At 39.1% G+C, this 25,143-nt stretch overlaps 1 protein-coding gene across 1 annotated transcript in view; it reads right to left on the bottom strand.

The window, feature by feature from the left end:
* Positions 1–25,143, bottom strand: part of LOC132392750 (collagen alpha-3(VI) chain-like) — a 176,841-nt gene that overhangs the window by 128,983 nt on the left and 22,715 nt on the right. The window contains exons 2-5 of the mRNA XM_059967060.1: positions 18,833–18,930; positions 16,998–17,606; positions 5,291–5,890; positions 1,120–1,728 (exon numbers count right to left, since the gene is read on the bottom strand). Coding sequence (XP_059823043.1) covers positions 1,120–1,728; positions 5,291–5,890; positions 16,998–17,606; positions 18,833–18,902 — 1,888 coding nt within the window. The 5' untranslated portion in view covers positions 18,903–18,930. The remainder of the gene's footprint in view (positions 1–1,119; positions 1,729–5,290; positions 5,891–16,997; positions 17,607–18,832; positions 18,931–25,143) is intronic.

Raw genomic sequence — 25,143 nt, 5'->3', positions numbered from 1 at the left:
TAAGTGCCAAGAGCATAAGAAACAAAGGTGGATGCAATCAAACTTCAAAGGTGGGTAGTTAAGAAGGATGCTCAAAAATAAGCAGAACAAAGACATGCTAATACCAAATTCCTGGAAGAGAAGACCAATTGAGTACATTCTTTCTGTTGGATATTTCTATTTTAGTTAATATGGCATGCATGTTTTTACATTCAATGTTACAATCTTCAAAGATGGGTAATCCAGCTGTTTCTTTCTATTGAACAGAAAATACTGAAAATACTCAGATCAAGCTGCATCTGTTGAGAGAGAAATAGAGCTAATGTTTTATTTCTAATAATAATTCATCTAAGCTGGAAAAGTGAGTTAAAAAAAGTGTGTGTTTAAGTTGCACGGTAGGGGAGGAATGGGGAAAGCAAACAGAATGTCTATGATAGACAGATCAATGTTATCCTGATGCAAATTTGATTAATGCTGTCAAAGAGAGGATGATTAACATTTGGGAATCATGGCTGACCCTTGTGGAAAAAGAGATGAAAATGGAGGAGATAGAGATAAAGGGGGTGAGGGAGACAAGGGGGATGGTGGAGAGTGGACGAGAATGAATGAGCTATGGTGCTGGAGCTGTGAGATGTAGGTACTGCATCTGCTGGAAATCTACAGTGGGAAACGCTGGAGGTATTTGAAAGGTCAGGCAACATTCATGGTGAGAGAAAAAAGTGAGCTAATGATCTTACAAGACAAATGACCAGTTCTGAAACAAACAGAAAAAACTGATTATCAGAAGCAGCTAAATTCCATACTAGGCTTCAAGCACTGCTGTCCACAAAAGAAAGGAGATCACAATTATTTTGTTCAATGTTTTATACACTACTTATGGGCTGAAAGGTCCCCATGTTTGACAGATCCTTCCATTATTTATATGTGCACTTCTCAGCAATGAAAACAAGTTGGTAATGGAATGGACATCCTGCTGTGACTTCGCCCTTCTCAATGCAAGCATCACTCCATTTCATCTTCAAATCAAATTAATATGTCAGTTTCTTTTCACCAAGCAGACAATAATGTATTTCATCTCAACAGCAATAGGACTGTAAACATAAAGTTAGTGGAACAAAATGACATGCAAGATGCCAATACCTTCTGTTGTGATAACTGTAGGCTCCTCAGTAATCACTATGGGAGGACCTAACGAGGATAACGTTGTTGCAACCTCTCTTGATTTCTGGATTAGAACCTGGAAATTAGGTACCTCAAGCACCAAATGTGGGCCAAATGCAATTTCATACAGTTCGCTACTCTCCTCCACTTGAACTCCGACACAGAACGTTATTATAGCGTTTTTCTTTAACTCGAATGCAGGGAAGCGAATATTATCTTCAGATGGTCCAGTAGTGATGAGCACCAGAATCTGGGGGATATTTTGGTTTCTTCGACTCCCTGCAGATGCGGTAAATTGTTCTCTGAGGACAAAGTCCAGTGCAGCCCCAGTGTTACGTGAGGGTCCACCAATCGGTCGCAGCTTTTTAAGAACAGGAGCTATTTCACGTTTGTTAGCGTAACTATTTAGGCTAAACATCGTTCTTTGAACATCACTGTATTGCACGACAGCAACTTGCACCGCATTTGGTCCAATTTGAAATCTGTTAATTACTTTTATGATAAATTCACGCATTTTCAAAAAGTTTGCAGGTCCAACAGTAGAGCTGCCATCCATCAGAAATATAATGTCCCTCCTCCTATCCGGAACTGTAAAACAGTTTTAAGTTAGTTTGATTTTGAAGATATTCCCAAATCTACAAATAAACAAGAACAAACAAGTTAACTTCAAATTCACTTTGGACTTAACTATACAACCTTGAAATTTCCTTGAAAGTTAAATTATTCAATAAAAAATATATATCCTCTTCTCTTGAAAAACTTGATCAGCCCAAAACTGTATTGCAAACAGATCAGTTTTTAATGGCTATTCTTGTGAAGTTTGAGTTCATCACGATTTTCTTGGTGATAGAAAATAGATTGCTTCTAAGTTTATTTTCAAGTAAAATTCCATAAGCAGTGAAACTCCTGTTACTGTATTGGCCTGAATTTTACTAATTCCCATGAGAATTTCATTGAAAATGAATGATTTAATAGCATTCTCACGCAGAATTTTTTCACAGCCTTTGGTTATGGGTTCAAACCCAGATTTTGGGATGAAAAGTTCTGCTTAACTTACTCGTAAAATCTTCATATCCCATGAGAGAAAATTGTGAATTCCTTCAGTGTTTAACAAAGATGATAAATATAAACAAGAAAAATAAACAAAGTTACCAAATATGATTATATCATCAGATCACCTCAACTTTGAACCATTCCTTCAAAAACCTAAAGTGCCCCCAGAATGAAGTGGAAGTGGAATGAAGTGTAATAAGACCATAAAACCATAAGATATAGGAGCTAAATTAGGCTACTCGGCCCATTGAGTCTGCTCTGCCATTTGATCATGGCTCTCAACAACATTCTTCTGCCTTCTCCCATAACCTTTCATGCCTTGATCCTTGATTTATCAAATCCGTCAACCTCCACTCTAAATCCATCCAGTGACCTGGTGTCCACAGCTGCCTGTGGCAATGAATCCACAGATTCATCAGTGTCTGGTTAAAAATATACTGTGTGTATATATATCCTAATCTCTGTTCTAAATTGATGTCCCTCTATTCTGAAGTGTGCCTTCTGGCCCCAGACTCCCTCACCATAGGAAATATTCTCTCCACATCCACTTTATCTAGGCCATTTAGTATTCGACAGGCTTCAATGAGCTCCCACCTCATTCTTCTAAATTTCAATGAGTACAGGCCCAGAACCATCAAACACTTCCCATTTGAAAAGCCTTTCAACCTTAGAATCATTCTCATGAACCTCCTCTGAACCCTCGCTAATGTCAGCACGTCCTTTTGAAGATAAGGAGGCCGAAACTGCTCACAGTATTCCAAACGAGGCCATACCAGTGCTTTATAAAGAATCAGTATTACATCCTTGCTTTTATATTCTAGCCCTCTTGAAATGAATGCTAACATTACATTTGCCTTCCTCACCACTGGCTAAACCTAGAAGCTAACCTTGAGAGAATCCTTCACGAAGACTCCCAAATCCCTTTGCAACTCAGATTTTTGAATGTTCTTCCAGTTTAGAAAATAGTCTACACTTTTATACCTCTACCAAAAGTGCATGACAATGCACTTTCCAAAACTGTATTCCATCTGCCATTGCTTTGCTCATTCTCCTAATCCACCTATGTTCATCCACAGCCTCCCTGCTTCCTTAACACTTTCTGCTCCTCCACTTTTCTTCATATTATCTGGCCACAAAGCCATCAATTCCATCAACCAAATTATTGACACACTAAGACATAAAAAGAAGCAGTCCTAACACCAACACTTGCAGACCACATCAGTCAGAAAAAGCTAGTTTTATTCCCTCTCTTTGACTCCTGCCCATCAGCCAATGTTGTACCCATGCTAGCTAGTATTTTTTCTGTAATACCATGGGTTCTTAGCATGTTAAGAAGCCTCATTTGTGGCTCCATTTCAAAACCTACTGAAAATCCACCTATTCTCCTTTTCTATCCTTCTTGTTATTTCCTCAAAGGATTTGAACAGATTGGATTTTCTCTTAAGGAAACTATGCTGACTTTGGCCTTTTTTACCATGTGCTGCCAAGTATCCCAAAACCTCAATAAGTGCCTGTTAACATTGCATTACCACTGCTGATTCCTCATTTAAACCATAGCTGGCCATTACCCATTATGCCGTTAACCACTTTCTCCAGTTCAGTCCACCAATGGCCTGAATCTTCATCCTCTGATTCCCTAGCGGTGGACTGCTAATTGCAAAGAAGTTGTGCCCAACTACAGGAGGAAAAACTTTGTGTGGTCCTCCCACACATCTGAAGCTGTCTGGATGCAAACAGATTCCTCGACATAGTCTACTTTGTACATGCAACTGCATGTCTCGGTGAAGTATACACAGCAATAGTTCCAATAATGGCTTCTGGGCAACTGATATTGCCATCAATAGGAGTATGGTGCAGAATGAGTGCAAGCATTCCAACATCATATTGAGCTTGGGTGAATTTGTTGTATTGTTACTGACAGAAAGACAAGCATCCACTCCCTAAATGTTCCTTTGGATGAGTCTTTCTCTGTCAATTCTATTCTAAATCAAGTTTTGAACAAAAAAGGCAGTTTTTTCCAAATCAGTTCTCATCTTTTCTATAGTTTCACACTGGATTTCAAAGCCCACTGTCAAATCAGTTGAAATCAAGATGCTTCTTCTCAGCAAACCTGAACATAATCTTTCTGTGCTAGAGCCATTGGAAAGAAAGACAACATAACATGTGGAAGTTTTGTGGAATACTCTATGAGGAAGCTCACAGTGGATGAGAAGATTCCCAAATTTAAATTGCAACATGCCCCTTTAGAAGGGTGTGCATTAGTAAGGAGGATACCTACCTTTAGCAGCTTCCCAGTATGACCAAATATATCCCTCAACCACCAACTAGGGAAGGAAGCCTGGAAGAATGTATCTCCCTAATCAATTATTCCAATTTGCTTTCCTGGGGGAAAACCAACTCCACAAACACGCTGCCCGTCTCAGCCCATTTAATATTCAGAGCAGAATATGTTATAATCACCGATAAAGCGGCCTGACGTATTAAGATATATAAAAATAAAACAATTGTGTCATTGATCTCATTGACTTTGAGAGCACATGGCAAAGAACCTGGGAATTTCAATGAAAGAATCATCTTAGATGTACAAAGGAACTTGAAGCAATTAAGCCCTCAAAGTGCATTGATTTTGACTTCTTAACATATTTCACATCCCATACTTTACCTTAATCAAAGGTGCTAGTATTCCACAACTCAATGTTTAAGATGGAAAAATAGACCACTCAGCCCGTTGGATTTATGCTCTTCTGCACATGAGCCTCCCCACTCCCAACTCCACCCTACAACATCTTACTCCATTAAATCTCTGGTTCAGCCTGGTGTTAAACATTCTATTGCAACAAATTACCTATTAAAATAAATATTTCTTTACCTACCTCTACCCCTCTGTCAGCATTTACCCACCTGCAGAATCTCCAATAACTTTCAATTACTTAAATTTTAACAAGATGACCATCCATAAAGTCTGATGTTCCAAGCTGGTAACATTTCTGTGTGGCCATCTGCAGTGTCATTAACAAAAATCTTCCCAATTGACCATGGGGCTCCTGTATGCCTGTTAGGTTGCAAACAGTTGGGACTAAATTTGGATCATACATACCTTCATTCTGCACCAGAGGTTCAAGAAATATTTCCTTTCGGGCCACTGCCGAGACCATTGGTAAAAACTGCTGCTGCAATTGACCAATATCACGGAATTCGGTGATCAAGGCAGTAAAGGATGGATCAGTTGAAAGCAGAGCAAGTTCATTATTGTCGGCATCTCTACCTCCAATAGAAAATGAATATATACTACCTTGCTTTAATAATAGTTCTGCCTGATTTATATCATCACTGGACTCACTAGAAATGATAATGACTACAGCCTGTGGGACCCCTTCTGATGCCCTGCTGCCGGCCGACTGGATAAAATGATTGTCGACTAAAAATTGTACGGCAGCGCCAATATTTATTTCTTCTCCGCCTTTCGGTTGAAGTCTTTTCACAGCATCCAGAACCTCCGTTTTCGTGGAGTATGTATTTAAATAGAACTCGGTGTTGGGCTCATCGCTGTATTGTACCACACCGATTTGGATTCTGTCAGGGCCGATCTCGAGATTGTCGATCAAATTTACGATAAAATCGCGAATATATTGAAAATTGACACTTCCAACGCTGGCAGATCCGTCAATTAAGAAAATTAGGTCAGCCGATTCTTGCGCTTTAAAGAGAAAGACAAATGCAAAAGGTGAACATGTTAAAACAGGTGACCTCCATGCAAGGATTAACAGCTGAGCACTCTCCAAAACTCAGCATCAAACTCATCACAGTGAACAGAACATTAAAATAAAGCGGTGTCGGTCAGTCTGCCAGGTTTATGCTTCATTCTGCATTTTTTGACTATTTTATATACTTACAACTGTTGGGCCAGATTGCTATTCATTTGTGCATTTCCCCAGCCCCTCCCCAGCCCCTCCCCCACCAAACTGATCCGGAAGGTTTTTTTGCAGTATATTTAATTAATTAAGTTTTGCTTATATATTTTTTTAAAAAAGCTATTTAGAAGTATCCATTCAGCTCTCAGAATTGTGGAGGGGGAGAGGAAATATCAAAAATACAAAAAAACAAATTGGAGTGGAACTGCTGCTTAAAAACAGTGCTCTGGCGACTGGCTGAACAGAGAATGAAAATCTCACTAGAAGTGACAATTCAAAATATAAAGCAGCAGGATAATTTTCAACATTCATTTCATTTTTTTTTCTTTTTTGCATTTCTCTTCCGGGAGCTTTTTATCTTCTTTTGAACTGTATATCTGGATGACATTTATTGAGGAGGAAAGTCAGATGAAGACACTGAACGAAGTTAACATCAACTGAGCAATACAGAGTGCTGTCTGTAAAGAACAATGGAGAACCCCTAATTTGAAATCTGGACAGGAACACATAACCCCTCTGAATTGGGAGAATGAAAAGATTTTGCAATGACGTTTTTGGAAGGTTTTCTGTAGCGTTACTCTTAATTATTTCCATCTCTGTTGATTGCTGCTTTTTCATTTCATGCTTGACTAGTAGACACTTCTGCTCCCCATTTTGAAATGTAATATTGATACAAAGCTTGATAATGCACAACAGGGAAGAATCTCATGGGATAATAGCTCAAGTAGTGGAAGTGGGCTGATGAGATGAAAGAGTTAGCCGCTCTTAGTGCATTAACGCTTTTACTAAACTGTATTGGACCAATAATGGCACGCACATGTGATAACTGTGGCCCTCTAACAATACAGGAGCTGCAGTTCCAAATGAGACTAGTACCCCAAACTGTAGGGGTTAATAGTGCCATGTAGAAGGGGTTAACTAATGTGATAGGAGTGCCGGGGATGGGGGTGTGGGTGGAGATGGGAAACGGGAATCAGGATGTAGTAGGCATTAGCAAAGTACAGTTTGGATAACAACACAGTCAAATTGAGAATAGTTTGGAGAGAACAGGGGAAAATAGGAGGTGAAAATGCAGGATATTATGTAAATGATAAAAGTGGTTGGTGAGCTACAGGCTGGATTGTGACTCTAAGGAGATTACATGGAACTTGATCAAACTAGGACAAGACTGGGTACAGACAAGATTTGCAGGAAAGTGAGTAAAGGACAGAGAGATAGCAATATGGAAGTTCTGATAGGAGAAAACATTGGAAGGAGAATGCTCCAGGGAGAAGCATAGGATCTATGAATAGTGCTCTAGTTCAGAAATAACAGAGGTTATCAGTAAACTTCTATGCCAATTCTACACATAGAAAATTATGCACAGATGCAAAATGATAGAATATGATAATATGAGCCTCAACTGTCATGATATAGTTTGGGATAGCAAAAGTATAAATGAAGTGGAGAAGAATTTATGAAGTGTGTTCAGAAGATCCATCTATCGGCGCATTGCAAACTCAGATAATCTGTTTTCATGAAGGAGAAAACGTTGCCCATGTCCATAGGTGTAATGAAGAAGATGAACATTGATCAAGGGCTGATAATACAAATGGATGTCAGCTGCTCAAAGTCGCTGAGAAAATATGGGTCACAGTTGTGCAGGTATTAGCTGTAATTCTCTGTCCTTCTTAGGCATTGTGATGTTGCAGAGGACTAGAAGTTCGTAAACATTACCTGCATGTTCAAGTAAATACAATCTAATTACTACTTCAGGTGTGGGAAAGATGCTGAAAACAATAATCTGATCAAAGTAATAATCACCTGAACAAGCATGGATTAACAGAGGAAAATCAGAATAAATTTGTTAGGTTGATTTGCAACCATCATGGAATTTGTGATGAAGGTACAGAAGCTTTGTAAGAACAAGAGACTCTAAAAGGTACAAGACGAAATGACACATTACTAAGAAGTCAGATATATTTGAGCCCATAGGAGTAAACGGGTCAGCAATGACATTTGTTCAGGCACAAGAAATGTGAACTGATAAAACAAACTGAGATTACTCTCTTTGGAGCAGAGAGCATTTTGAGTTAATTTGTTGGGTGTCTTCAAAGTCAAGGGTTCTGGGAAGAGCAAAAAAAAATGAACTGTTTCCATTGGTGCAAGAACTGAGAAACAAGTTTGAATTAACTGACATGTGTGAGTCTGAACAGATCTGGAAGCAGATTTAATTGCTTCTTTTCAAAAGGAAAATTGATATGGCAATGAGGAAAAGATTTGGAGATGGGGAGGTGAGTGTGTAGTATTGACAAAAAGCTTAATGGATCAAATAGCTTCATTTTGAACTCTAGTTCTATACCAGTTGAGGACTTCAACGTGTTTCATGTACAGCAGAGAAAATTTGCAGACTCCAAACTCAGTGACAACAAATCACATAAGTATGTTGCAGGCCATTTAGGACTTTGTGAATGAATTGGTCCTGGTAGCAAAGAATAATTGACAGGACAGACTAGCACTTGGATCAGTCAACTGTTTAAACCTGTATTTTATGTGCCTATTTGACAGGCAGTAGAAAAATGTCATTTCTTCCAGTTCGTGAACATAGAAAAGTATAAAACTATAGATTTATGTAGAAATTATAAGACAGAGGGATAGTTACTCTTCATATATTTATCTTTATAGCAAAGGAGCTCAACCAGTGACACAAAAAGAGGTTATGTAGGCCATGTATTTTCCAGTTGTCCAATCGAATCAGGAGAGAGAGCAGAGGCAACTCACAGGTCTGTGAATGAGATTTTAAAAAAGGAGCATTCTCTTTGAGTTTTCCAACAGCCCAAACAAACTGTGATTCATTAGTGAGGGCAAAAAAAAATAAAATAGGAACAAGGGGAGCGGCTATTGCGTGAGTGGACCAGTATTAGAGTGGGGAGGCTTGGGCAAGGTACATATCTGATAAGTTTCCTCTTCTTCATTCTTCATACTTTTTTGCTAGTTCATAGTTAGAGCTGTGAGAATGTCTCCAGGGGCTGTATTATGTTCTTTGTGTGAGATGTGGGAATTCTGAGAGACCTCTAGAGTCCCCGATAACCACATATGCATTAGGTGCATCAAGCTGCAGCTCCTCAGAGAACGAGTTAAGGAACTGGAGCTGCAGCTCGATGACCTTTGGCTCATACGGGAACCTGAGGAGATGAAAGATAGCAGCTACAGGAAGTAGCCATTCCTAAGTTGTTGAGGCAGGTACCTGGGTGACTGTCAGGAGAGAGAAAAGAAATGGGTAGCTAGTGCAGAGTGCTCCCATGGCTGTTTCCCTCAATGAACCATTTTGGATACCGTTAAGGGGATGACCTACCAGGAGGAAGCTTCAGAGCCCAAGTCTTTGGTACTGAGTCTTATGACTCAGAAAGGAGTTGGGAGAAGAGGACTGCAATAGTGATAGGGGATTCCATAGTTCAAATATAGACACGAGATTCTGTGACCATGATAGGGACATTAGTATGGTATGTTACCTTCTGCTGATATTGTGAATCGGGTCTATGGCATTCTAAAGCAGGAGGGTGAGCAGCCAGAAGTCTTGGTACATATTGGCACTAACGACACAGGTAGGAAAAGGGAGGCAGTCCTGAAGAGAGAATTTAGGGAGCATGGTAGAAAGCCAAAAAGCAGGATCACCAGGGTAGGAATCTTTGGATTGCTTCCTATGAGGGTATGAAAAAGATGATTTAGCAGCGGGCAGGATTTCAGATTTATGAATCATTAGGATCTCCTCTGGGAAATGTATGACCAGTACAAAATGTACGGGTTGCACCATACCTGAGGGGGACCGATATCCCTGTGAAAAGGTTTGCTAAAACTGTTGGGGAGGTGGGAAACTAAGTGATAGAGCTGAGGATGGGATAGATGGCACACAATCAGAGGCAGTGTGCAATCAGAATTGCAGTCAGCGTGGATGTGTTGCAGTGTAATGGGGAAAAAATCAGAAAGTGTGACAAATACAGCACTAAAAGTATTGCATTTGAATGCATGCAGCATAGTGAATAAGGTAGATTATTGTGTAGCACAGTTAGGAATTTGCTTGTAGGTATGACAATGTGGGCATCATGGAGTCGTGGCTGAAACAAGACTATAGATGAAAACATCTAAGCATAGATTTTGTATGAAAAGGACAGGCAGGTAGGCAGAAATGGTGGTGTGACTCTGTTGGTAAAAAATTAAATCAAATCCTTAGAAACTGGTGACAAATGATTGGAGGGTGTGAAATCATTGTGGGTAGAGTTAAAGAAACTGCAATTGTGAAAAAGACCCTTATGTGAGTTATATACAGGCCTCTGAAGAGTGAGCAGGACATTGGCCACAAATGACAGCAGGAGATAGAAAATGCATGTCAAAAGGACAATGTTACAATAGTCATAGGAGATTTCAATATGCAGGTACATTTGGTAAGTCAGGTTGGGGCTGATTTTGGATACCAACGGAAAGAAATTGTAGAATGCCTAGGAGGTGGCTTTTAAAGAACTTTGTGGTTGAGCTCGCTAAAGGATCAGCTATTCTGGATTTGGTGTTGTGTAATGAACCAGGTTTGATTAGAGAGCTTAAAGTAAAGCAACCCTTAGGAGAGAGTGGTCATAATAGGATAGAATTCACCCACAATTTGAGAGGGAGAAGCTAAAAGTCAAATGTATTAGTATGACAGTGGAATAAAGGGAATTACAGAGGCATGATAGCAGAGTTGGCCAAAGTTGATTGGAAGGTGACACCAGCAGGGATGACTGCAGAGCAGCATTGGCTGGAGTTTCTTGGAGCAATATGGATTGTGCCAAATAGATACATCCCAAAGAAAATCTATTCCAAAGACCAGATGAGACAATCATGACTGATCAGGGACATCAAGGCCAACATAATAGCCAAAAGGAGGGCATATAAAGGAACAAAAATTAGTGGGAAGTTAGAGGATTAGGAAGCTCTTAAAAACCAGCTGTAGACAACTAAAAAAGCCAGAAGGACAGAAAGGATGAAATATGAAGTTAAGTTGGCCAATAATAACAAAGAGGAGACCTAAAGATTTTTCAGATATATAAACAGAAAGATGAGAGTAGATAATGACTGAAAAATGATGCTGCAGAGGTAGTCAAAGTCATTTTATTATTAAAGTACATATGTACAACCCTGAGATTCATTTTCCTGTGGGCATATTCAGCAAATCTATGGAATACAAGATATAATAGGATCAATGAAAGAGTAACCAGAGTGCAGAAGACAACAGACTGTGCAAGTGCAAATATAAATAAATAGCAATCAATAATGAGAACATGTGACAATGAGATAAAGAGCCCTTAAAGTGAGATAATTGGTTGTGGGAACAGCTCAATGATGGGGCAAGCAAATGTAGTTATCCCTTTTTATTCAACAGCCTGATGCTTGAGGGGTAATGACTATACTTGAACCTGAGTTCTGAGGTTCTTGCACCTTCTATCTGATGGCATCAGTGAGAAGAGAGCATGACCTGGGTGGTGGGGATCTTTGATGATGGATGCTGCTTTCCTATGACAATGTTTCATGTAGATGTATACAATGGTTGAGATGGTTCTCGGCCTTTACTTCCTTGAATTTAGAAGAATGAGAAGGATTCATTAAAACTGATTGAGTTAAAAGGTGTAGATAGAATGGATGTGGACAGCATGTTTCCTATAGTGGGGGAGTCTAGGTCCAGAGGGCACAAACTCAGAAATTCAGAACAGAAATGAAAAGGAATTTAGTTTGCCAGAGAATGGTGAATGTGTGGACTTAGTTGTTACAGGTGACTGCGGAGGACAGGTCATTGGGTATATTTAAGATAGAGTTTGATAGACTCTGCAAAGTCAGGGTGTGAAAGGTTATGGGGAGAAGGTAGGAAAATGTGAGTGAGAGGAAACCGGATCAGCCAAGATCAAATGGCGGAGCAGATAGCTAAAAGGCCAAATTCTGCTCTAACGTCTTATGATCTTATAGTATTCCTGTGGCTGAATGCCACACTGAGCTTGGGCTGAACTTGCTGCCAACCCTTGAAAGTGCATTTACCAATTATGGACTCATGTTGGCAGAGAGAATTGAAAATTGTGGACAAGTCCCACACAAATCTCCAATTATAATGTTTGGAACATCACAAGGAGCACACCCAACATTAAGTGTGTGCCGTTTCATGTCAGAAGTGGAAATCATCCCAAAGCCACAGTGCCTCATATCTTAAGATTTCTGTTATCAGTAGCCATTGGTATGATGATATTTTCATGTATCATGCCTGCAGGGTAAACAATGCACACACTTGAGGTTTAGCAACTGTCATTGACTGTGCACTGCTAGGAAATGGCACAATGAGTGTACATTGTGGGACTTGGCTCTAATTTGCACTTGGGACCTTAATGAGCCTTTTGCACAATGTCTGTGCATAAGCTGCAAATATTAACTATTCTAGTGGGCTAGATTCTGAGAGGGACAAGCCCTTTAGGGTGGCTTCAAGACTCAAGGTGCTACCAGCTCCACTCTGCAATTTAGCATACTTAAATATTGATAGAATAGAATGTGCCTTGTAGCAAATATGTCAAAATAATGAGTGTTCGTTTTACTGAATAGTTGGTACACACTCTGGTATTTGCATTATATGGCTATGTAGTCCATAAATTTTACACCTAGAAACTTGGGCGGTGATTAACATTGTAATGAAGTTGTTTGTTAACTTTGTTTCTTGTACTTAATCACTTTCCCCATGTTGTCATCAGCTACTTAAACAAAGCTAATGGTCCACAAAGACTGATTATAAAAACAGGAAGACATTGCAGCCCTCTGGGGTGGGGGGGGGGGTGAAGAAAAATAAGACAAATTTGACTATATCATTGCCAGCATCTGTATTTCCATATGTACTCTAACAGATTAATTTCTGCTCAGGCCATGTTTTGATCAGCATTGTCACTGAGAGCTGACGAATACATGCAGTAGCACTTCATGGAGCTACAGAGTAGGTAAACAATTCATAAAATGTTTCTTTCAAAAAGATCTGTGGTGTGGAACTAGCATATATATATAGTACCTTTTTTTTTGCCAAACAACCCCACAAGCACCATCACAAGTAATGAACTACAATTAAAATGTAGTCACTGCTCTGTAAGTGAACATAATGGTCAATTTTCATAAATCTTTTTGGTGACAGAAACAGAAAAGGTTTTCTATTTGATTCATGAAGTATCCAAATAGGGCAGCATTTTAAAATGTATTGGCTTGCACAATAGCTCTTGAATTTAAATTAGTACCAAGGTACCCCTGGTGACAACAGTGGATAGTACCATTCAGAATGATGTGAAGAGGGAGGAACAGCTTACTGAATGGCTGGAGCAACATTGTCCTAATTTATGACATACAAGTTATTTCTGTTGAATAGTTCTGGTACCTGCTTTTCCCATTTCCTCCCTTACTTCCCATAGTTTTGTGCGTGTGCTGTTCCTTTGTGAACCACAAGTATCTCTTCCAAGCAGCTAATCATCATATCAGACACATTCCGTGACTGTTGGCTTGAAGCTTATGGATGGAAATTGTAATCTCATTCATATTAACTTAATCCTTCCATTATCTGAAATGTGACCTTTTGCGCAACAAATCATTTTTTGCATTAGTTGCAAAAAGTATGATGAATCTTTATTTGAGTTACATTCCCTGATCTTGGATCTGCACTTGATGAGATTATAATTTAAATCTTCTAACCTAACTACCTAAGCAGGACACTGACATTGATAAAATGAATTCTCTTTCTGGATTCAGTGAAAAGAATTCAAAAATTTAATAGCAGACAGAAAGCTCCAATAAATTGAAGCATAGAAAATGTGTTTGGGTTATCTTAATTGCAGAGCAACAAGCCTGTACTTACTTCAAACATTGAAATTCAAACATCCCCTCTGTAAACACTATTGAAATCTCCACATTTATAATCACTACTCCTTTTGCAATTTCAACAATGTTTGTCTGATTAATAGCTTAAAAGTTAAAATTAAATCTTGACCTCATCTGTTAACCTGATGTACATATACTAGTGCAGGGGAGTGGATTTCCTTCAACCAGCTGTGGTCTCTATTGAGGTCTGTTAGGGCATCTACAAAATAGAGCAGATTGGAGAGATCTATGTTGAATAATAATCTCAATAGCAAAAACTGAAAATGATGGAAAATCCCTGGGCAAAGAGTGTCTATGGAAAAAGAAAAAAAACGATGTTTCAGGTTGAGGATGCTGGATTGGAATGCAGAAATTGATATTCAGTTCATCATTAGCATGTGGATTCAAACCAGATTTCAATGGTGAAAGAATACAGGGCCATGGTGTTTCTACGACGGCACGTACTGTATGTCTGTTTGGTTAGCCAAGGGCTGAACTGATATACAAACCAAGATAGTCATTTCTGATTAATGAAGAACTGCATTGAAAGCTATCTGAAAGAGCACAGTGATGTGTGCCAACAATGAACATTTCAGATGAAGGGGTCAGATAACAGCAAAGGAAATGACCCTTCCTTGGAGTATTTAACATGATTTCTCTGCATTGTGATGATCCTTGAAGCACACAATTCATTTAATTCATCTCCAGTTTTAGAAGTTTGGAATTCAATCTTTAGCTGGCAGAGCTGCTGCCGTGGTTGATGAAGGCTTAATCTTTCCCTTCTGTTCTCCCTCTCCACACCACTGAAAGATGGCAAAAACCTCATTCTGGTACCTCCTCTGTTTAACAGGGCTGTGAACATGAACAGAGTGAAATAGAAACTGAATCGTGGTTCAACTCCCATTTCGTTGCATCGATCATCAATGCACCCACACTCTGAAGTGCATCATATCACCATATGTTCACTTCTGTTTTAAATCAAAGAATGCAGAATAAGTTAAAACCTTTAAATTATGATTAACATTGTGCATTGTTTCACAGCCTTTCTTACAACACAAGCAAATGTGTAAAAGTACATGGTGTGCACACAGCTTAATGATGGTGGAAGCAAAGCTCTTGAATGTTAATAGCAACAGATAGATCAAGCACTGAGAAGACAAAAGGATTTCCTAACTCTTCGATTGGCTCCAAAGTTTCTTGCATTTTACCATTTCTTTTCACATCATAGTTTTCCAGAAGTAAAATATCACGTTATTTGGGGACTAAACTTCATTCTTCAGCATTTGAATTCTCGTCATTTTATTTTTAATTTTTCAGGTTTCCTTCATCATTACTCCTTCACATTCCCAGCCCTACATTTTCACAATATCTAGGGATATAATCTCCATTCAATTCATTATCAATGAGACAGGCAGATGCCTTGTCATTACTTCATCTGTCAGAGGATGAAGGAAGGGACTGATACCTTTTATGTGACAGTAAGGTCTAGGGCAGCTACCTGAAGCAATTTCAACAGCAACCTTAAATGCACCTCCCAAAATCAGAGCATCACTGATTTGCCCTTTAAATTTGTTCTGACATCTGAAGATTTGAGAACATCCAATGCATACAAATGAGAATTAATATTTGTACGTCTGTTGCAATGGAGCATTTTGATATCTCAAGCAAATACAGCTGTTGGTGTGGTGTGCCTGCCTGATGTATGTAAAACCAAATATCTTTGATTTTACCAAAAAAAAGTGCATCAATAGATTTAAAGCAGGACCAAGGAAAAGAAGAGATCTTGGTTGTCAATTTTCCTTTATCTCTTTCTGATAGTGCCTGAATTCTATTTGGTTTTCCCACTCTCTTAATTTTACTTTGGAATGTAGAAGCTTTTCATGATTGGGAAATCAAATTTTAAAATATAACAAAAACATAGGAATATTAAACAATTCATTTTATCTCATCCATCTCTTTCCTTAAATCTTCCTTTGTGCGATTCAGTTTGACTTACTCTAATTTTTTCCATTTTGAAGTTTTCCAAACCCATTAGAGAGATTACTTACAATATTTGTCACACACAAAGTTGTCCCAATATAATTTTTGAAATGATCCCTTTAGTTAACATTTAACTCACTTGAACATTAATTTTAAGTTTTGTAAATGTCACATAGCCAAAACCCTGCTGATCTTTCCCATATAATTCTGGCAAAACACCTCAGAAAGATTCCTGTCTAGAATGGAAATACTGTATATTTCTTGAAAATAACTATTGTATGCAGAAAGGCAGGTCACTTTCCTCAAGCTACTAGACAGAAACTGATGGTATCTCTGCTTCCTGGCTCTGACATTGGCAGTGCATTTTAGTTGTGATAGGTTATTAATTTGTAGCATGCCACTGATATAGATGCATGATGGGTGTTTAATTAAAAACACATACAGTGATGAGGGCCAGTGATGTTAGTAGGACATTTATTCTGTAGTAGGTCTGCTCTTTGCTTATTAATTTAAGAATCCAATTCATTTGAGAGGTATCACAAAATCTGAATCTATGTTGAAGTTTGATTTTATTTTTGTCCCACTCCAATTTTTCTCCCTTCCTGATGGCTCGGACTCCTTGTAGAGTAAAGGAAATCCTCTGGTAACCTGGCCCAAGTGGCCACTTCTGTGTGAAAGTCCAGACATCAAACACTGGTTCATCCAGGGTCTCACCATCCACACACACTTGACCACTCATCACCAGGTGCCACCAGCGTAGCAATCAGGAGTGGGAGCCCATGCTGATTTTCTGCCCCTCCCTCACCCAGGGTGCTGAGGCCAATTGTTGCACCCTTACTGGATCCCTGGCTGAGATCAGCAAACTCAACACAGACCAATGGATTGAATCTGGGATCTTTCTGGTCTGTATAGCTCAGTCTCTTAATAAACCATGCTCTTAGCGACTGAACCATCAGGGAACACATTTTTCCCTTATATTTAAAAAAAAATTGAGTAGGATAAGCAAAGGAGCATTGCTACCAGCTAACTCTTTACCTGTAGTGTCTTTTATTATCCCATCAGATAATAGGTGTGCTGCAGCCATGTGCAGACTCATCACTAAGCCGTTTACAATGCCCTCGAGTGCGGCAAAGTCATCGAGGTGGTAAACAAACCTCTCGTGAGGTGCACTCGCAATCTCCTTTAGTTCCCATTCAACTGCTTGCTGAACTCCAATAGCAAAAATTAAGGCATTGGCTGACTTAAGTGACTGAGACGCGGGGATTACGTCATCCTGAGAGCGTCCGTCTGTTAAAACTATTATAATTTGTGGCACTCCTTCATCCGCTCTACTCCCGTTGGCTTTAGTGAGCTGCTCCTTGATTAGATACTCTAGAGCTAGTCCAGTTTTTGTGCCACCCCCCTTATAAGACATGTTCCATATGTGAAATAGGATGTCCTGCTTCGCAAAATATGTATTTAAATGGAACTCTGCTTGAGGCTTTTCAGTGTACTGCACCAGGCCAATACGAAATCTGTTTTCTCCAATATCAAAAGCCTTTATAACCCTGAACAGAAACTCCCGCACATATTGGAAATTTTCCTGGCCGATGCTCCAAGAGGCATCCACTAGAAAGACTATGTCAGCAGCAATTGTTCTGTCATCTTTAAGAAAGAAAAGCTGTTTAGCACTGTCTTAAATGTCGAGGCATTTTTTTCTCTAAACACTGACAATATTATTCTGCACCATTACAGAATGTTATTACAGATCGGTTTGATGTTTTCTTTGTAAGGTTAAACTGCCCAAGGTTTTGTGCTCGGTTCACCTCTTTCCAACTACAATGCCCATGATCCCTCACCCTCCCTCCTTCCCACCTTTCTCCCACTCCCAAAATCTTAAACTCTCATCTTCCCTCCCCATCTTCCTTCAGTTCCCAAACTCTTGACCCATCCCCTGTTCTCCTCCCACACCTCCCAACTAAGGGAGGAGGCAAGAGTGGAGGGTTTAGCTCACACCAGGGAATCCTTTGCTCTTGTGGAAGATTTCTCTGCAACCTTAATAACATAAGCTTTCAAACAATCAAATGCAAAGACAGATGAAATAAACAGAACTTTTATTATAAAATCACCCTTTAGAAAAGCCCGCCTGAAAATTCTTTCCTCGTATTTAGTGCTAAACACGTCATATTGTAGGACCTACATAGTATTCTGCCTCCAAAGTGTAGTTCATTGATTTCAGTGGAGTAAGTTTCATAAGCAGAGTATGAACTGATAATATGACCATATACTGTGTTCAGCACTATCAACAAGGATGAATTCTGAGTTTATCCAGTTGCTTGTTTCAAAAAGGTATTGCCTGGATATAGACCCAAAGGATAGCAAAACATAATGATAGGGGAGATGGAGAAACCTGCTCCCAGGTCTCCACTTGTAACCCTAAAAACAATCATTTTGCAGTCTGGCCCCATATCGGCTTCCATAGCTACCCATCACAATAAGTGTGGTTAACAGCCTCCAGGGTGATGACAACATAATTGAAAAGGCACAGAGGGGAGAGCAATGATCATGGCGGTGGGGGGAACTATCTATCCCAAGATATTCCTCACTTGTTTTACAATCCTTATCCACTAAACATCATACTGGATCATTTCAAAATAAAATCATTGTCATCAAACATTCATTTAGCAGAAACATTTTGCATTATCAAATACATTATTGTCATTTCCTGTTGTAACATTGCCCATCAATGTTAAATAATCTAAAATAACAATTACTTGAAAGATTCTTGAAAAATAATGGGTTATATAGACTCAGGTTTAATGCCAACACTCATCAATATTGAGCTGGCTGATCACCCTTAAGTGACCCTACTGAATCTTCGTAATTCTTACCATTCTGTGCTTGAGTAAAGCAAATTAGGCTGAAGAGTGCCACTAAAGGCACTACACGCAGTTTGGTCATTTTTGCAACAATATGCTGGGCCTGTGACCTGTAATGGAAATGAACATAAGTCAGCAGGAAATAAAATTGCACCCAAATCAGATAAATCCTTCACATTTATAAATTTTGCAAAGAAATAATTTACCATAAACATCCAATTAACAAACTTAGTTTGCATGGTAGAGATATTATTACCTTTTCCTGACATAGCATTGTCTGTCAGTGTTAGTGAAGATATAAAAGCATACTCATGGTATCCACAAATCATTATCTACCTCAGTGGGGGGGGAGGAGTGGGCAGTTAAAATGTGAGCAATACGGAACAACTTCAGTCATTTGCAAATTATCAATGAGCTTAATTAAAATAGCCATCAAAATTTCCTTTGCTTGAATATTATTCACTTAGTTTTGCAGAGAAGTCAAGAAGGGGTCAGTCCGAGTTGTATATCGTCAGCTTTGCGAGATAGTCTGATAACACTTGCGACTTAAAACTCTTCTTCCAGGACTCTGACTGTGATCTCATTGGAATCAAAGGTCAATATCCTGGGCAAAACTCGAGAGAAATATCAGAGGTAAAAAGAAGTGTTATTCGTTGAACATCTAGCTGTATAGCAACCCAACTAGATGATCGAGAGTTTGATTTTCATTTGAGTGTGGGGGTTATTAATCCAAAGAATGGACTTCGAGAGGCTGCAGATGCTGAAATCCGGGGCAACATCCAATTGTGCTGTAAAAGAATGAACTACTTGGTCCTAGAATGAATCTGAGTGTTACTCTGTAGGAATTAAAACTGGTTTGCACATAGGCTCGAGTGCTTGGATGTTGCACACAATCTCTCATGAAGACATCTAACCCAAGCTGACAAATTGTAAATATTCAGGCATAATGAGAATAACAAGACATTCTAATGACATTTCCACTTGAGTTAATAGCATGCCACTCTGTCAGATGAAATCTCAGTAATTGACACGAAAAGATATTCCAAACGGATTCAATATGTCAGTTCTACTGAAGGGCCGAAAATTAAAAGCATTAACTGTTTTCTTTCGTTACAGAAGTAGCTTTAACCTGCTGGGTTACACTCTGTAGCCACTTTATTAGGTACACCTGCTCGTTCATGCAAATTTCTAATCAGCCTATCTTCTGGCAGCAGTTCAATGCATAAAAACATGCAGACATAGTTAAGAAATTTAGCTGTCATTCAGAGCAAACATAAAAATGGGGAAGAAATATGATCTAAGTGATTTTGACCGTGGAATGATCGTTGGTGCCAGACAGAGTGGTTTGAGTATCTCAGAAGCTGCTGATCTGGGATTTTCAAACACAGCAGACTCTTGAGTTAACAGAGAATGGTATGAGAAACAAAAATTCATCCAGTATGCTGCAGTTCCATGGGCAAAAGTGCTTTGTTAATTGAGAGAGGTCAGAGCAGAATGATTCAAACTAACAGGAAGCCAACAGTAACTCAAATAATCACGAGTTACAACAGAGATAAGCAGAAGTGCATCTCTGAATGCATAACACGTTGAACCTTGAAGTGGATGTGCTACAACAGCAGTGGACCATGAACATGCACTCACTTTCCACTTTATTAGGTACTGCTCATAAAGTGCCCACCGAGTGTTAATATATGGAGTGTCACGATTTTGTTGGGAAAACAATAAGCAAACAGCACTTCATCAAATCCTGAAGGATACATTAAAAATGCCACATCTGTGCATTTTCTTAATGGAAGGGAATAGCACAATGTTATTGAATGGCAGAGCAGGCTCGACGGGCCAGATGGCCTACTCCTGCTCCCATTTCTTCTATGCTGACGTTCTTATGCACTGAAGCCAAGGGAAGTAAGTGGAAAAGTTGGCAAAATACAAAGCAAAGCAAAAGGCATCTGACTCTGATGGCATACTATTGTTAAAAAGTTTGGGTAAAAATTGAAATTTTGGCCACAATGTTGCATGCATCTTTATTAGTGCCAGAAAATGAGAAGACCATTATTTCACGAACAAATGGAAAAGCAGCTCCATAAACACAAGTGATTCTGCAGATGCTAGAAAATTCAGAGTGACATACAGGAAATTCTCCAGGGACTCAGCTGGCCAGGTAGCATCTATGGAAACAAATAAAGAGTTGAGGCTCTTCATGAGGACTCTGAAGTCCATAAAACTGTAGGCCAAAGCCTGGTTTCTATAACCAGGCTAAAACAAGACATGGAAATGGGACTAGACCATATGACCCCTTGAGCTACCTAACAAACATGGCTGCTCTGTGAGTTCACCCAGTTTTCCAACAAATGACGATATCTTCTCAGTCACTCAATATCTGAAAATTTACCCATGTCACCCTTGAAGAAGTTCAATTACTGAGTTAGAGAGTTGCAAGGATTCAAAACCCCTGACAAAAAGAAAAAGAATGATGATCATTTAACCTAAAATTACGTCTCATAATTTCAAACTTTACATTTCACAGCATCTTCCCTATCTGTTCCTTTAAGAAGCTTAGTTTTTATAGAGATCTTTGTTGGTGACAAAATAATTGCCCACTTAGACAGGGAAAATTGCATTAAGGATATTTTGTCTGGCGAACTCAATAAAGCTCTGAGGAAATAGCATGCATAAACAGAAGAATCTATTCCCACCAAAATACTGTAATGATAAATTAATGAAGGAAATGTGATAGCATGAATAGGAAGTTAGCCGCAGATTTCCCTTCAGTTCCTAGGCAATCATCTGGTAGAGAAGATAGCACAACTATTATGGTTTTAAATTCTATGCAGTTTCACAAAGGACAGGTGATGACAAAGGAAGAAAATGTCCTGTACAGAATAATAACTGTTCATTAAACTGTGTGGAGTTTTCACTTTCTTATTTCCTCCCACATCTCAACCTCAAGCAGGCTGGCCACTGTGAATTGTCCCAGAGTGGAGTTGAACAGTGGAATCAAGGGAGATGTGAAAGAAATGTGGGTGAAGAATAAAGTGAATACTGTAGGCTTAGTGTAAACAGGTGGTTGGTGGTTGGCACCAACTCAGTGAGCTGTATGCCCTGTTTTTGTGCCAGCTCTCTCTATTACTGTACACCATATGCCACTTTTATTGGCAGGAGAGTTGGTAAGATTGCAGTTGTTGTAAACTACAGCAAGACCTTCCAGAAGTGATGTTTGGAAACATTTCTTCACATATGCAGGCATGCGCGCGCGCGCGCGCACACACACACACACACACACACACACACACACACACACCATTACAGCATAGCACAGGCCCTTCAGCCCATGATGTCATACCAAACTTTTAACTACTCTAAGATCATTCAAATCCTTCCCTCCCACATAGCCCTCTATTTTTCTACTTTGGAATTTGCATCTGCAAATTCTAAATAAATTTTTATCAGTTATAATATTTAAATCTGAGATGGACAGGCATGGTCCTACATATTCCAATAGATGAAGACAGCTTTAAGTTTTCCAATACGATGGGTGATTGATAAGTTCATGGCCTAAGGTAGAAGGAGTCAATTTTAGAAAACCTAGCACATTTATTTTTCAACATAGACCCCTCCTACATTTACACACTTAGTCCAGCAGTCGTTAATAACTCATCGGGGTGACCGATAAATTTGCGGCCTAGGTAGAAGGAGATGAGTTATTAACTTCAAACTTTCTGCATAATCACTCAAACAGTTGACCTGCATGTACATGTAACAAAAGCTGTATAACTCGTCTCTTTCCACAGGAGGTCACAAACTTATCAATCACCCCTGCTGCAGACACTTTCTGGAAGTCCAAGGTCCGTATGCTCCACGACCACTGGACTAAGTGTGTAAATGTAGGAGGGGACTATGTTGAAAAATAAATGTGCTAGGTTTTCTAGCATTGATTCCTTCTACCTTAGGCCATGAACTTATCAATCACGCCTTGTATTTATTACCTGTGTTTCCTCCTGATAGCAGTGAGAACCACAGTAACGGCTTAGCACCACGATTCCCTCCATTTACTTTACAATGCCTTTATAGTTCTTGGCCAGAAACTGTGGATTAAGTGAAAACTAGAAACTAACCAAATGGGAAAGGAAACAAAAATACCATTTGGCAAAGGTCTGTCTGCACAGTTCTGTGTTAGAGAATTAGTTTCTCCTTTGACACTGTAGAGGCGATATGAGGTAAGCCGGGAACAGGAGCAGTGAATGAAAATCTCAACTCCATGAACCGCTGACTTTTAGAAAGGGAAAAATCAGAGAGAAGAATCACTAAAGAAGCACGTTTTTACAGTTAACAGAGCACCAGAGAAAAAGGATTCACAGTGAACTGCCAGGGATAAGCTATGTCTCCCTAATCCAATGTGGATAAAAGTATAGATGATTGTTTTCTGCCTCCAGTTTCCTCTCCGCTAGGTTATTTCTTCACTAACTATAACCTCCACCAGGAGGTTAGTTAGTTTGAGATGCTGCTCTGTTGATGTGTGCCTTCCACTCATCTTAATTAAGCAGCCATGTTGGAAGAAAGGCAAGTTATTGAATCACACTTCAAAGGACTGCTCTGATAACAGATATCAAATAAAATGAGTGTTTCAACATAACTACTCAAACTAGAGAGTGGTTAGAGTGTGGAACTTTTTTGGGCAAAAGTTGAGGTCAGTGGCACTGTATGCACAAAGGGAAGGGAGTAAAAGGAGTACACACTTTCATTTACAGGCTGCTACAGAGTATAAACCATTTGGGCTAAATTCACAGCAATTTGATGCATTTACATCTCCAAATCCTACAGTTATTGTTTTTTCTTTTCCTACCTCTCAGTCACAGAGGCAAAGTCCATTTTGCCACATCAGCTGAGATCAAAAGAATCACTGCAGACAGCAAATCAAAACACACAACCCTCCTGGTCTAGCTAACAGAGATCCCATCAGATAGAACACTTGCCTACTACATTTTTGGTATTTTATTTTAAAATGCCAACACCTCTATCAATAAAGCATGCTTTTGTCCTATACTTTTTTACAATTGAGAGCTACTTAGTTTGCATTCATGGCACATATTAATGGCTTCCTGCAGTATTATACTTGGCTAATGCCCATGACTTAAAGGGAAACATAATGAAATAGCTGAACATTTAGGGAAGAAAGCTTTATCGAACTCTACAGGGACAGAAGAGAGCCAAGAACCACTTAGCCTTGTGAACCAAAACCTTGGGTCTCATTTCAGTCTAGTGTTCTGAAAATTCTATGTGAGCATTGATGAATACTTTTTTCTAAACCACTTATCTGTCTTTTTTATTGTCAATTTTCCTTTTTCATCTAGCCTACTCTCAGGAGGCTAGTCCAATCAAGTCTATATATCAGCAGAGCTTCCACCAGCCTGCTCTGTTTTCAACATATGCAATATGAAGGTCTAAAATTGCTTGTTTTAACCACATCTTGATAAACATTTCACAAGTACCTTTGTATTATCCCCAAATTTAACTGGGATCATCAACCAGAAGGTGTATTTGCACTTCACCACTTAGACAATAAAAAATTGGAACTCACTTCCCAATGGAATGCTAAGGCCAGTTCAGTTCTAGCACTCAAAGATATACCTGAGAGATTTTCTTTGCAAATACTGTAGTCTCATAGCATGCAGAGAAAAAGGGAGCCGAGCAGGGATCTGGTTTGATTTAAACAAATGACTAGATATGGTCAGAAAGACTGAATGGTCCATTCCTGCTGCTTATATTGTATTTGTCCAACCTTCTAAATGTGGGCAGTGAATGGAAAAGAAGGGAGAGATGATTGCAGATAAAAATTAGTGGGGAAATAGGAATGCTCTGCCAACTAGCACAGACAGAATGGATCAAATGGCCCATTTCACAGGAAAGTAACAAAATCTGAAATATATGGTGAAGAGGGAAATGCAGATATTCTGAGCATTAAAAAATGAATACATTTCTACCCTAAGCTGTTAATTGGGATAATGCAAGTTTCTATATTATACATGCAGTAAGTGTTTTTCATGTTATTTTATATTAACATGAAAGCAAAATTGCAATATTGTAAATCTAAAGTTAAATATATATGTGCTCGGCAGTATACTTGGAGAGAGAAGCAAGATACATTTTCAAGCTAACCAGCTCTCACCAGACCTAGTCAAGGAGGTTGTTAGTTTGAAACAATGATTCTATTTTTCATTCTACGTGTTGCCCAAATTCCAGCATGTTCTAGTTGTACATATGAGTAATTCAATCACTCAATGATTAACGGTTTTATTTTTTATGCAAATAGATTAGCACACAGA

The sequence above is a fragment of the Hypanus sabinus genome, chromosome 4 (genome assembly GCF_030144855.1).
Source record: "Hypanus sabinus isolate sHypSab1 chromosome 4, sHypSab1.hap1, whole genome shotgun sequence".
NCBI classification, from domain to species: domain Eukaryota; kingdom Metazoa; phylum Chordata; class Chondrichthyes; order Myliobatiformes; family Dasyatidae; genus Hypanus; species Hypanus sabinus.
This window is presented reverse-complemented; position numbering and strand designations above follow the sequence as displayed.